Here is a 13,481-nt window from a genome sequence, read left to right as displayed (position 1 = left end):
TCGAGTAAAAATAAACAGTTCCCAAAAAAGACCGATCACCAGTGAACTAGTTCCCAAGTATGAACGAGTTTGCCCAACTCTATATAACAATAATAATTTTTTCGTGTGATTCAATGGATGGTGCAAGTCTTTCAAATGGAAGCCGCTGACTCTTCACGTAGTGAGAGATTAAAATTGCTGTGGTCCGAACCGGAATTCCATCCCACAACCTCCTGCGTCCTAGGCACGCGCTTTACCACAATGGCACCATGCCTGACAGTATAAGATTTGCTGGTATGATTTTTCTGCACAATAAAACTCGACAGTAACGTTCGATGGACATGGCAACCTGCGTCATTTCAATATACCCTAACTATTTTGGTTTTCATTCAATTTATTAAGGAACTAAACGTATGGTTTTTCTTAAATATGGATTATTCTGCCTCATCTGTTTCTATTCTCACGGTCTATAGATAGTTAGGGACGCCCATTATTAGCTGATGGATGGGAGCAGGTGGTAAAATGTGTGCTCATACACCGACAGGTATACAGAGATTAGAATATGCTACTGTCTGAGAGCCAAACTAATATTTCATTAATATTATATTTTTCAATAAACGATGAAATTTGGGAAAACTCGAAACGATCTAGACTTGCTTAATAACTTTGCCATGATATTATAGGTAAAATTTTGTTACGCCAGTGAATAATGATAGAACTCAGTACAATTGAGTGTGACCAGAAATGTAGAAGTATTAACTACCTGAAGATGATTAAATGTGGCCAATGTTGAAAAAGCATTAACTAGCGCAAAAGTCGAGCTGAGGTCAGTATAAGTACGTACGTTGTTTATTGTCTAGCACAGGCAGTTGTATAAGTTTCGTATACACTGGACGACGATAATATATCAGTGAGATTCGTATTGTTTTGCAGCGTGATAAATGTCTTGAAAGTAAATTTGTTGGATGCGCGCCGCGCGGGATTAGCCGAGCGGTCTTGGGCGCTGCAGTCATGGACTGTGCGGCTGGTCCCGGCGGAGGTTCGAGTCCTCCCTCGGGCATGGGTGTGTCTGTTTGTCCTTAGGATAATTTAGATTAAGTAGTGTGTAAGCTTAGGGACTGAAGATCTTAGCAGCTACGTCCCATAAGATTTCACACACATTTTGTCAGAGGCGTCAAGGACTTTTAGAATGAAGATCTGTACTTATCAATATCCACCAAGTGATCTGCCAGTTTTTCTCAGTGCGATCTGTTTATGATACACTTCCGGAAATTTCGCTGAGATATTCTTTCCATTTCACGCCAAACATTTCGACAGCCGACAGCATCGTCTTCTTCACAAGGTGTGAGTAATGGCTCTGAGCACTATGGGACTTAACATCTGTGGTCATCAGTCCCCTAGAACTTAGAACTACTTAAACCTAACTAACCTAAGGACATCACACACATCCATGCCCGAGGCAGGATTCGAACCTGCGACCGTAGCGGTCACGCGGTTCCAGACTGAAGCCTAGAACTGCAAGGCCACACCGGCCGGCCAGGTGTGAGTAGTGTTCTTATGTGTACTCAGTGCATGGACCCCAACTAGACTGCACTACTATGAGCTTTGCGCTGCTATTTACACTACGCGGTTTGATAGTATTTTGTTTTTAGAACTTGCACTGACATTCTGTGAAATTCAGATTCTCTCAGCGTTTCCCAGCTACTGGACTTGGCGACCGGCGAGATTTTAATACATTACTGCCTTACTCCGAGCCTTGTTGGAATTAAAACCTCGATCGCTGCTTATTAGGTTTTTTGACGTACTTACGGCAGCACTAAGGAGTAGGTGGTAATGAGAGCGTCGGCGATGGAAAGAGAACACGAGAACCTTTCTTCCTTTGGATGGACATTAAGGCCATCAGATGTCGATTTAACGACCGCCAATGATGTTATCTGCCGTCTCATCATGCCGAATTCTTAGACCAGAATTCCTGACCTTCGAAAAGAATAATCCAGAGCTGACATCACCTAAGCTGTGCATAGACATGCGAGAAACATTCTCACGAGCAGTTCATGAGAAGTTAGCTGTCCAGGGGACGAGCTATACAATATAAAATTTATGCGGCAGGCAGCTGGGCTAAGCAAAGGAGAGCACGCAAAGGATTCGAACCGTCTACTTGCGAGTCGTGAGCCGCTGCACGGTCGTGTGTTAGCGACAGCAAGCTCTAACGGGCTTATTGTAATAAATCGCACAGATCTTATCTGGAGTGAAATTTACAAACGGTAAATTGGTTTATTTATTTAGCGTGCGGCTTACAGAATTATATTCTACCAGTACAAACATTGAAGTTGATGCAAGATGAGATAAATGATACGAATCAGTGCAAGCAGATAGATCTATGTATAGGTAAAATGGAAGCTGGAGAACTGACAATAGTAAGAAGATGAGAGAAACATTTTCAATCATAGTTGAATATCCAAAAACTTCAGGCAGTTAACTGCTGCAGGATTTGAGTCTATAAAGTCTTCCCAGGTGCCTATGAATATTCTTTTCGTGAAGTCGTGGAAAAACTTGCTTCAGTGTTTGTTCTGATGTTCTGCAGACGCACTGGGCATCATCGGTAATTCCCTATTTGTGTAGCGTTGCTTTGGTCACTGCTTGGCCAGTTCTAATAAGATTGAGGGAACTCCACATTTTTCTTGGTTGGTTCGCTCCAGGGGCTTGGATGGTCTAACTTCTTATGACTGTGAAAGGACGTCCACTGATTTCTCCACCCATCTCTTAGATTACAGCTTTCTGGGACGAGATGGCCAGCCTTTACACAAATTGGTTTCTCTAGATTTTAATCGGGTGCGTCGCAAGTTGTTTACTGTTTCAATAATTGCAAGTCTGTTGATCCGCCGGCCGGTGAGGCCGACCGGTTCTAGGCGCTTCAGTCTCGAACCGGGCGACCGCTACGGTCGCAGGTTAGAATTCTACTTCGGGCATGGATGTGTCTTATGTCGTTAGGTTTAAGTAGTTCTAAGTTCTAGGGGAGTGATGACCTCAGATGTTAAGTCCCATAGTGCTCAAAGCCATTTGAACTTTGTTTATCTTTTGAGTTTTATTCATTCGTACTTTACAGCTTGTCGTCGGAGATTAGGAGGAGCAGCATTGGCGAGTACTGCTGACAGCCATGGTGTTGGTGTGGATTTAAATGGATACTTTTTTTTTTTATTATTTTTTTACAGCGTTACTTCTACCCTAAACGGCCTACACACACAGCAGGCGAACCAAACGTGATCACAGCCGTAAGAATGACAATTACAGAGTATTCGGAAATTCCCTTAGAAACTTCTAGAACGTGTACAGGGAAGTGAGTACATAATATGTTGAACTGGAATTCTTGTCCGGAAAAGTGCCGTTTCCATGCTACAGCCATTTGAAAACAAATTTGCTCTATGGCTATGCAACAAGGTAGTCATCGTCAGGAGTGCTTATGTCGGATCGGCTGATGTCATTTGACGTCTGTCATACTTTTCTGACCTGGCTCGAGTCTCGTTCACGTGTGAGTGAGTGTTAGAGCAACATGGCTGAGTACACGTTTGCAGAAAACACCGACATGATCCTTCTGAATGGCGAAGCTCATGGTAATGGAAGATCTGCTCGTCGCCTTTATCAACATCGTTCTCCACAACGTCCGCCTCCATCGCATACTCTGTTCACCACAATTGCACAACGGCTTCGTGAAAGGTTAGCTTCACTGTGAGCGTGGTGCTCCAAGGAGACGCCGCACACCCGAATTGGAAGAAGCCGTACTGCACCACGTTGAAGAGAACTCGTTAACGAGTACACGATCAGTCTATTTAGGTATTAGTGACCGGAACTGTAAAAGAAGTGATCTACATCTACATCTACATCCATACTCCGCAAGCCACCTGACAGTATGTGGCGGAGGGAACCTTGACTACATCTATCGGTTCTCCCCTCTATTCCAGTCTCGTATTGTTCGTGGAAAGAAGGATTGTCGGTATGCCTCTGTGTGGGCTCTAATCTCTCTGATTTTATCCTCATGGTCTCTTCGCGAGACATACGTAGGAGGGAGCAATATACTGCTTGACTCCTCGGTGAAGGTATGTTCTCGAAACTTCAACAAAAGCCCGTAGCGAGCTACTGAGCGTCTCTCCTGCAGAGTCTTCCACTGGAGTTTATCTATCATCTCCGTGACGCTTTCACGATTAATAAATGATCCTGCTCTCCGTTGGATCTTCTCTATCAACCCTATCTGGCACGGATCCCACACTGCTGAGCAGTATTCAAGCAGTGGGCGAACAAGCGTACTGTAACCTACTTCCTTTGTTTTCGGACGGCATTTCCTTACGATTCTTCCAATGAATCTCAGTCTGGCATCTGCTTTACCGACGATCAACTTGATATGATCATTCCATTTTAAATCACTCCTAATGCGTACTCCCAGATAATTTATGGTATTAACTGCTTCCAGTTGCTGACCTGCTATTTTGTAGCTAAATTATATGGATCTTTCTTTCTAAGTATTCGCAGCACATTACATTTGTCTACATTGAGATTCAATTGCCTTTCCCTGCACCATGCCTCAATTCGCTGCAGATCCTCCTGCATTTCAGTACAATTTTCCATTGTTAAAACTTCTCAATATACCACATTATCATCCGCAAAAAGCCTCAGTGAACTTCCGATGTCATCCAAAAGGTCATTTATGTATATTGTGAATAGCAACGGTCCTACGACACTCCCCTGCGGCACACCTGAAATCACTCTTACTTCGGAAAACTTCCCTCCATTGAGAATAACATGCTGCGTTATGTTATCTACGAACTCTTCAATCCAATCACACAATTGGTCTGATAGTCCATATGCTCTTACTTTGCTCATTAAACGACTGTGGGGAACTGTATCCAACGCTTTGCAGAAGTAAGGAACACGGCATCTACCTGTGAACCCATGTCTATGGCCCTCTGAGTCTCATGGACGAACAGCGCGAGCTGGGTTTCACACGATCGTCTTTTTCGAAACCCATGCTGATTCCTACAGAGTAGATGTCTAGTTTCCAGAAAAGTCATTATACTCGAACGTAATACGTGTTCCATGTACTGGGTCACATCTAATCAGTTAGTTGTAAAAGTGGTTACGTTACCAATATGTTTTCAAATGGTTGTAGCAAGGAAATGGAACGTTTCCGAACATGGGTTACTGTTCAAAATATTACCTACTCACTCCCCTCTGGAAGTCTTACCAATTCCTGAACATAGTATATAGCTGAATGTGCCAGTGCTTTTGACTATTGCATTTCATTTCCCAGGAGCCTTTGGAGAGATAGAGGATTGTGCTTTACTTTTTGAAGGAGAAATTTCATCCCGCCGAAGAAATATTACTTAATGGGCAAGAAATGATTGCACGAGTACCGGCAGAGTGTTTATAAGCAAACAGAACACAGCATGTTGTTCTCGATGGAGAGACGTCTACGGACGTTAAAGTAACCTGTGGCGTGCCATAGGGGAGTGTTATGGGACCATTGCTTTTCACAATATATATAAATGACCTAGTAGATAGTGTCGGAAGTTCCATGTGGCTTTTCGCGGATGATGCTGTAGTATACAGAGAAGTTGCAGCATTAGAAAATTGTAGCGAAATGCAGGAAGATCTGCAGCGGATAGGCACTTGGTGCAGGGAGTGCCAACTGTCCCTTAACATAGACAAATGTAATGTATTGCGAATACATAGAAAGGATCCTTTATTGTATGGTTATATGATAGCGGAACAAACACAGGTAGCAGTTACTTCTGTAAAATATCTGTGAGTATGAGTATGGAACGATTTGAAGTGGAATGAACATATAAAATTAATTGCTGGTAAGGCGGGTGCCAGGTTGAGATTCATTGGGGGAGTCCTTAGAAAATGTAGTCCATCAACAGAAGAGGTGGCTTACAAAACACTCGGTCGACCTATACTTGAGTAATGCTCATCAGTGTGGGATTCGTACCAGGTCGGGTTGATAGAGGAGATAGAGAAGATCCAAAGAAGAGCGGAGCGTTTCGTCACAGGGTTATTTGGTAAGTGTGATAGCGTTACGGATATGTTTAGCAAACTCAAGTGGCGGACTCTGCAAGAGAGGCGCTCTGAATCGCGGTGTAGCTTGCTGTCCAGATTTCGACAGGGGATGAGGTATCGAATAAATTGCTTCCCCCTAATTATACCTCCCGAGGAGAGCACGAATGTCAAATTAGAGAGATTCGAGCGCGCACTGAGGCTTTCCGGCAGTCGTTCTTCCCGCGAACCATACTCGACTGGAACAGGAAAGGGAGGTAATGACAGTGGCACGTAAAGTGCCCTCCGCCACACACCGTTGGGTGGCTTGCGGAGTATAAATGTAGATGTAGATGTATAAGGGAACACTAGCACAGTATGCGTACCTGCTACGTTCTGAGGCGGGGTTGGCGAGGTAGGCGGTGGGGCTGCGGTTGATGCTGACTCCCAGCAGCTCACCCTGAGACAGGAAGAGGCGCGCCGGCTGCAGCGACAGGTGGGCCCGTCTGATGCTCTGCAACAGGACACCGCCTACTGTTAGAGGCACTGGACATGGCCATTAGACTATTAGAATGAACCAACAGTCTACATTGCAACTTCATTTACCGAAGGCTTAAAGGCTATTTTTCGGTATGTAAATTAGTTCTGAAGGATAATGACAGGTGTAAAAGGCTGGACTGACCTCTACTATGCCGGAGAGGAGTGCGTCGTAGGTCTGCCGGACGAAGCCGAGAATGCTGATGTCGAACAGGAAGTCCTGCATGAAGCCTCCGGGTCCTGAGTGCGTGTGCGTCGCGCTGATCATTAGGTTTTGCTCAGAGTACATGTCACCGAACTCCTCCCGCAGCTTAGAGATCACCTGCAAGAAAGTGGCGCACCTGACGTCGAGGTGGATGCAACACAAACATCACATCTCTGATGTCGATGTAGGAAGATACAAGGCGACCTAGACAAAATTTCTGGTAGGTGTTATAACACTACCGCCTGCTACTGCTTATACCATAACCTTGAAGTTGGAAGCAGATCGTAAAATGGAACTATCTTGTTAAAGAAATTATGGTATAAGGCAACAGAGCAGTGTTACCCTCTGAAAGGAATTTTGTTGTGTTGACCGCGATTCACCTAACGGAGGTGGCGTATCGGAAGTGAAAGTCAGAATTACGTAAATATTTAAACAGTATCAAACAGTATTTTGCCTATCCACAGTGTCCAAATGATAATAAAGAAAACGGTAGTCAGCGTAATTAGGCATGAGAATGATTAACATTCTTGTTCAAGAAAATAGATGTGAGTAACTTTAATGGACAGACACAGCCTATACTTTATCATATGAGAGTGCAATGAACTCTGTCACTAGCAGATGTTGACGTTAAAGAAAGTGCTAACAGTTATAGGAGAACAAGACTATTTGCATAAGGACAACAGATAACGAAACATGCTATTACCTTGAGGTCTTAGTCAAAGTGAATGGTCTCAATAATGTTACTATTAATATTCACTGTAGAATCGTAAATTGGACAGAGGTTCAATATTACTTTTCAATCATATTCCTATCTGACATGAAATATGGATATGGTTCACAGAAAAATTAGTTATTCTGCATAGATTAAGTCTCTCACTACTAAACACCTTTCTACTTAGAATGAAAATTGAATGGAATTCACTAACAGATTATTTCTCACTGTCTTTTGAATAAAGACGTTACTGTTTTCATAGATAGTGATCTTTCTATTAATCGTTATCTAGATGAGCATAACAGACAAACTGTGGATCCTATGACACCATTAATATGCACTTTTAATACACAAGAGGATCCCAATATTGTAGAGAATTTGACTTGAATAGCAAGAATAATTAAAACTTTCTATAATTAAGCAATTTTGTGTATTTTAAGTACTTTCAATGGATGGGGCCCCTTAATCTTGTCCACTTTAGCAGAGCAAACTAAATACACTTTCAATACACTAAAGAAACAAACCCTTAACAAACATGAACATGTAACTTTCAACAGTAATAGTTCTCAACTTTTACTGCAGTAGAACACAACTTGACGTGGTTATAAGACAATAGCTCACCTTTGGGTGATTTTCAACAGACTGCACTCTGATCATATAATTTGAAAAACTCTATAAGCCACAGTTTTGAGGACATTCATTTTAGAAGTTGGCAACAAAATATTAATAAGCAGTTTTAATAGAAAAATTATTTTTAGCAAGCATCATTTACGATATTACTCAGTTCTGCTACATTAACTTTAACTTAGTTTCTTCTTACTACCTTCAAGTGGCATTAATTAGTAAAACACTGAGCTTTAATGTTCTTTCAATAAGGACACTCGGTAATCACTTTAGCCTGGGAAGGATCCAAAGTAGAAATGTGACAGAGGATAAATCAAGGCAAGTTTTCATAGTCTTTTGGTTGAAAACAAATAAATCATCCACAAGAGCTGATCCTTCACTGTACATTTCTACTATTCCTTGGTTCCTTATCAGTGATTGCGCAATGTGGTGGCGATTGCATGTTGGTAGGTGGATTTGCGGGTAGAATTGCTGTGCTCTTGCATTTCTTGGTGGCGATGATAGATACCAATTCCAGAATAGTTCCAGCTCTTTATCCATCCATCCGAGGCATTGGAAAGCGTCAGGAAAAGCCTCTCTCGGAACCAGCACAATACACAACTTTTACATAGCAGTTGATATTTTGGTAGCTGGTTCCCGACTTACTCTTGGTTCCACGTTTCTATCCATGTCCACCACATTTTGCGCGCACCACACAGTTCTTTTCCCGAAGGGAACCACACCACCTTTTACTTACAAAGTAACTAAGAACCGTAAGTGAAGGTCAGCAGTTAACATAACAGCAACCAAACATATTAAACAAAACATTATTTAAACAAAATTACAATTATATACAGTAAGTTTTGTCCCCTCCAAATGAGACAAAGAATTTAAATGACAGATACACTACATTGCATAGAATCAAACCATGACATCAAAGTTTTTGCAAAGAAAGGAGTATACAATTTTGTGTTATCGATTCAATGAAACAACATTTACAGAAGCTCAACAATAGAATGGTGAACAAAACAGAAAACAAAATGAATCAATAAAAGGTATGTAGTATCTAATCTATGGTATTACAGTGTGATGAATGGCAGCTAGCTCTAAATGTGAAAAAATGTAAGTTAATGCAGATGAGTAGGAAGAACAAATATGTAATGTTCGGATACAGTATTACTAGTTCCTGTTTGACACAGGCCTGTCATTGAAACATTTGTGTGTAACGTTGCAAAGCTATATCAAATGGAACGAGTATATGAGAACTGTGATAGAGAAGGTGAATGGTTGACTTGGTAGAATTTTAAGAAAGAGTGATTCATCTGTAATGGAGACCACATATAGGACGCTGGTGCGACCTAGTCTTGAGTACTGTTCGAGCGTTTGGGATCCGTACCAGGTCGGATACAAGGCAGACAGTGAAGCAGTTCAGAGGTGGGCTATTCAGAGGCGATCTGCTAGATTTATTACCGGCAGGTTCGAACAATACGCAAATATTACAGAGATGCTTCAGAAACTGAAATGGGAATCCCTGGACGATAAGCGACGTTCTTTTCGAGAAACGCTATTGAGAAAATTTAGAGAATCGGCATTTGCAGCTGACTGCCAAACGGTTCAACTGCCGCCAACATACATTGCGCTAAGGACGACGGAGATAAGATACGAGAGATTCCTGTTGATGGCGTTGCTGCACCGTATAAGCAAAGAAACGCGACTCCGACACGGATAAGCACCGACATGTAGACAAGAGATTACTGTAGCATTCGTGTGTTTCCGACGTACGCGCAGTAAAAGCAGAAACGTGTACTGAGTCCAAACAGGACCAACGTGCTGTTATTCTTTCGTTGACTGCCGGAGAATGAATAATGTTTGTAGGGAAGCATGTCTGTCGGAAACCACCTTTATGGAATGGTGGTGCTACAGCTTCATGATAACGCGTAACCTCCCCCTTACTTATCGACCTTAATGACAGTGAAAAATTAAACTGCGTGTACCTAATTGAAATTTGGGAAAAGCAATCCTCACCGATGTTAATCTGTCGGTAAAGAGGGAGGAAAGGGCTACATCTAAATGAAAGGAAAAATGCAAATGAAAATGGTGGAAATTAATTTTGAAAACCGGTAAAGTTAATGAAGAAAGTAAATGTGCGGTCATTACGTTAACAAATAACTGTCGTTAATTAGATATTTGAGATTAGGGGAAAATTATGGTCGCCAGTCCTAGGGACAACTGCTATAATAACTGAAAAAGAAAGGTTAATGCACATATCATTAGCACTAAAAGCGTTGCAACTGAAGGTTGACACGTGTTGTGTGAAAACTGAATGTTTGTCAGAAGTAATAAATTTCGCTACATTCTGACTTAATTTAGCAAAAGAATTAAGAAAACCGGAAAATTGAAAGTTAATTTAGTGACTGAAATTAATAGTGAATTTTGCTTCTGAAGCACTACGAAATTAAAAAAAGTAAGGTTAGTCTTGGGCTACCTCAACAATCATCTCAAATGCTACTTGAATCTACGCAATTTAGGAACAAGAGATTTAACTATGAACTTGAATTAAATGATTTTGAACAATTAACAATGGTAAAATTTAGTAAGTACCAAGGCGAGCTGCAGTCACAGGTAAGCTAAAATATGGTAACAAAACTCGCTCCCTTAATTTGTGCTTGTTTAATCTAATTATTGTAGCCAGCTATGAATAGCTGAACTTCGAAGTTAAAGCAGTGAAATCGAATGAATGATATTACTTTAATGGTGGCATTTGAATTTCAACGACACTCGAGTTCATTTCGGAAAAGGAAGGGACCCTGCTTGGTAATGCAATTGGGACAATGAGCAACAAAGGTTCATGCTAAGTTGCTGTATTTTAGTGATCCAAATGGAACAGTTTGAAAAGCTGAGGTCTGCCATAGAGTTCTAAAACTATACGTGCTTTCAGTCTTCCTTGTTGGTTGACTGAAGGTTTGAAGTCGTCGATCGAGGAGGTGGCGACAATCACTTATTGTCGGCCGTAGCCGTTGCAGAAGCTGGTAGTTGGCGCGCCATCTTCTCGAGACGGTCACCAGGCGAAACGGGCTCTTGATGTGTCCCAACTAATTCTTCCCGTCCGCGACACCGTGCCAGAAACTATCATAGCAAGTCGAGCGCAATTACATGCTGCCAAACCCCGAAAGCGCGGCAACTCGCGGGAGCGTCACTCAACACACCTCTCCACCGCCCTACTCCAGCCAGACTCTGCTCTGCCCGCGCTCCACGCGGCAGAGTTAACACTACCCAAGATCCTAACCACTTTGGTTCTCCACATGACCTATCGATGTAATCGTTCGTTAGCATAGTTTTCCCTAGGCATGACCCAGCGTAAAAATACAAATAATATTTACAAAACAAAACCAATTATACCTCGACATAAATGCAAAAATATATATATGTACACAAAATGTAAAGCAATTACAATATATAAAGACACAGAAATTTCATATCTTCAGGTAACAAAATAAGGAAAAATTTTATAGTAGAATAGATGGAAACAGGATGATATGCATTTCCGGCGTTACAAACGCTCACGTCAGCTCAAGTAACAGACAGTCGAGCAACCGCCCTATAGTCTGGTATCTTCCCACGCTTTGAATGGTCGATGATCCCTGTCGGACGAGGATGTGCAGCAGGCAGTAATGGACATCTTCACGCAGCAGGACATAATACATTACTACAAGGGGATCTTGAAGCAGGTGCGTCGGCGGTATGATTGCATCAGTACTCACAGTGATTTTGCCTGATTGACATTCCGATTCTGTACTGTGTGGCCTTAGAACGGAAACTATTTTATACTTTGTCTGTGAAGAGTATCCCCACAGCAAATATCTGAAGGCGCAAGATCCGGTTACGTTGGCTAATAAGCGTGAATATAGTTCCCGATCCATCCTCCAGGGACCTTTAAGATTAGATAATGTGTCACCAGACGAGTAGAATATGCAGGGGCGCCATAATTCTGCAAGGAAACTCTTTTAATAAAGCTGAAAGCTCGCTTTCGAGGATGTCTAGAATGCGGGGCCGTATAAAAAGTTGCATTAACACAACAGACCCAAATAATCATTATCGTATTACATCACACACGTAGAGAAGTGTGTTTTAAATGTGTCTGCACAAAGGTACCTTGGTTTTCGTCGTAAGACCGATGTGAGCTGCGAGTGTTAATGATACCGTCGGGTGTGGATATGGCTTCATCAGTAAACAGCATTAATGCTATGAAAAGATGATTTGCAACTAGGAAAAAAAACATTCTAATCGTCTATCATCCTCTTCTTCTTGATGTCACTGAATACATTGTAAACCACCTCCACGTCGCCTCTAATTCCAGTTGTTAGTCAGTAGAAATAGACAAAAATGGGATGCTTTCGGTCAAATAGCATATTTTCTTCATCAGCTGCTGAAATTAGTATGATATCGTTGCGAAGTAGCAGCAAGAACCTCATTGTACGACATGTGTCTGCTGTCTAGGCGACTACACTTTTGCCACTTAAAACCGTGCTAGCGGTAGATATCTGATGGTTAGTAGAAACGTCATCTACCTGGCAGTAATTGTTTCTTTATGATGCCAGTGGGACGAAATTACATTGTGGAATTGACTCTGTAACAAAAATGTGTGTGGTCGTGTGGTAGCGTTCTCGCTTCTCGCGCCCGGCTTCCCGGGTTCGATTCCCTGCGTGGTCAGGGATTTTCTCTGCCTCGTGATGACTGGGTGATGTGTGCTGTCCTTAGGTTAGTTAGGTTTAAGTAGTTCTAAGTTCTAGGGGACTGATGCCCATAGATGTTAAGTCCAATAATGCTCAGAGCCATTTGAACCATTTGAAAAACGTGTGTGCAGTCGCCGGACGAAGGAAAGGCTCCGTCTCATAGACAAAACACAAGAACGCTCACGTACTGTCTTTAGACAAAACATAGGAACGCTCACGTACTGTCTTTATTTATTTTCTCGCCAGTTTTGCGCTCATTTTATGCATGGCCCTTGGCAGACGCAACCTCCCCACACATTCAGTAAGGCCTTACTGATGTGATGTTGTTGTTGTGGTCTTCAGTCCTGAGACTGGTTTGATGCAGCTCTCCATGCTACTCTAACCTGAGCAAGTTTCTTCATCTCCCAGTACCTACTGCAGCCTACATCCTTCCGAATCTGCTTAGTGTATTCATCTCTTGGTCTCCCTCTACGATTTTTACCCTCCACACTGCCCTCCAGTACCAAATTGATGATCCCTTGATGCCTCAGAACATGTCCTACCAAACGATCCCTTCTTCTAGTCAAGTTGTGCCACAAACTCCTCTTCTCCCCAGTTCTGTTCAATACCTCCTCATTAGTTATGTGATCTACCCATCTAATCTTCAGCATTCTTCTGTAGCACCACATTTCGAAAGCTTCTTTTC

The 13,481-nt window shown here is 42.2% G+C and overlaps 1 protein-coding gene across 1 annotated transcript in view; it reads right to left on the bottom strand.

Annotated features, from left to right (window-relative positions):
- Window positions 1-13,481, bottom strand: part of LOC124776041 (neutral ceramidase-like) — a 247,929-nt gene that overhangs the window by 161,139 nt on the left and 73,309 nt on the right. The window contains exons 3-4 of the mRNA XM_047250881.1: window positions 6,689-6,865; window positions 6,393-6,520 (exon numbers count right to left, since the gene is read on the bottom strand). Coding sequence (XP_047106837.1) covers window positions 6,393-6,520; window positions 6,689-6,865 — 305 coding nt within the window. The remainder of the gene's footprint in view (window positions 1-6,392; window positions 6,521-6,688; window positions 6,866-13,481) is intronic.

Source organism: Schistocerca piceifrons, chromosome 2 (genome assembly GCF_021461385.2).
Source record: "Schistocerca piceifrons isolate TAMUIC-IGC-003096 chromosome 2, iqSchPice1.1, whole genome shotgun sequence".
In the NCBI taxonomy this organism is placed as follows: Eukaryota; Metazoa; Arthropoda; class Insecta; order Orthoptera; family Acrididae; genus Schistocerca; species Schistocerca piceifrons.
The sequence above is the reverse complement of the archived record's forward strand: the minus strand, read 5'-3'. Positions and strand labels throughout refer to the sequence as shown.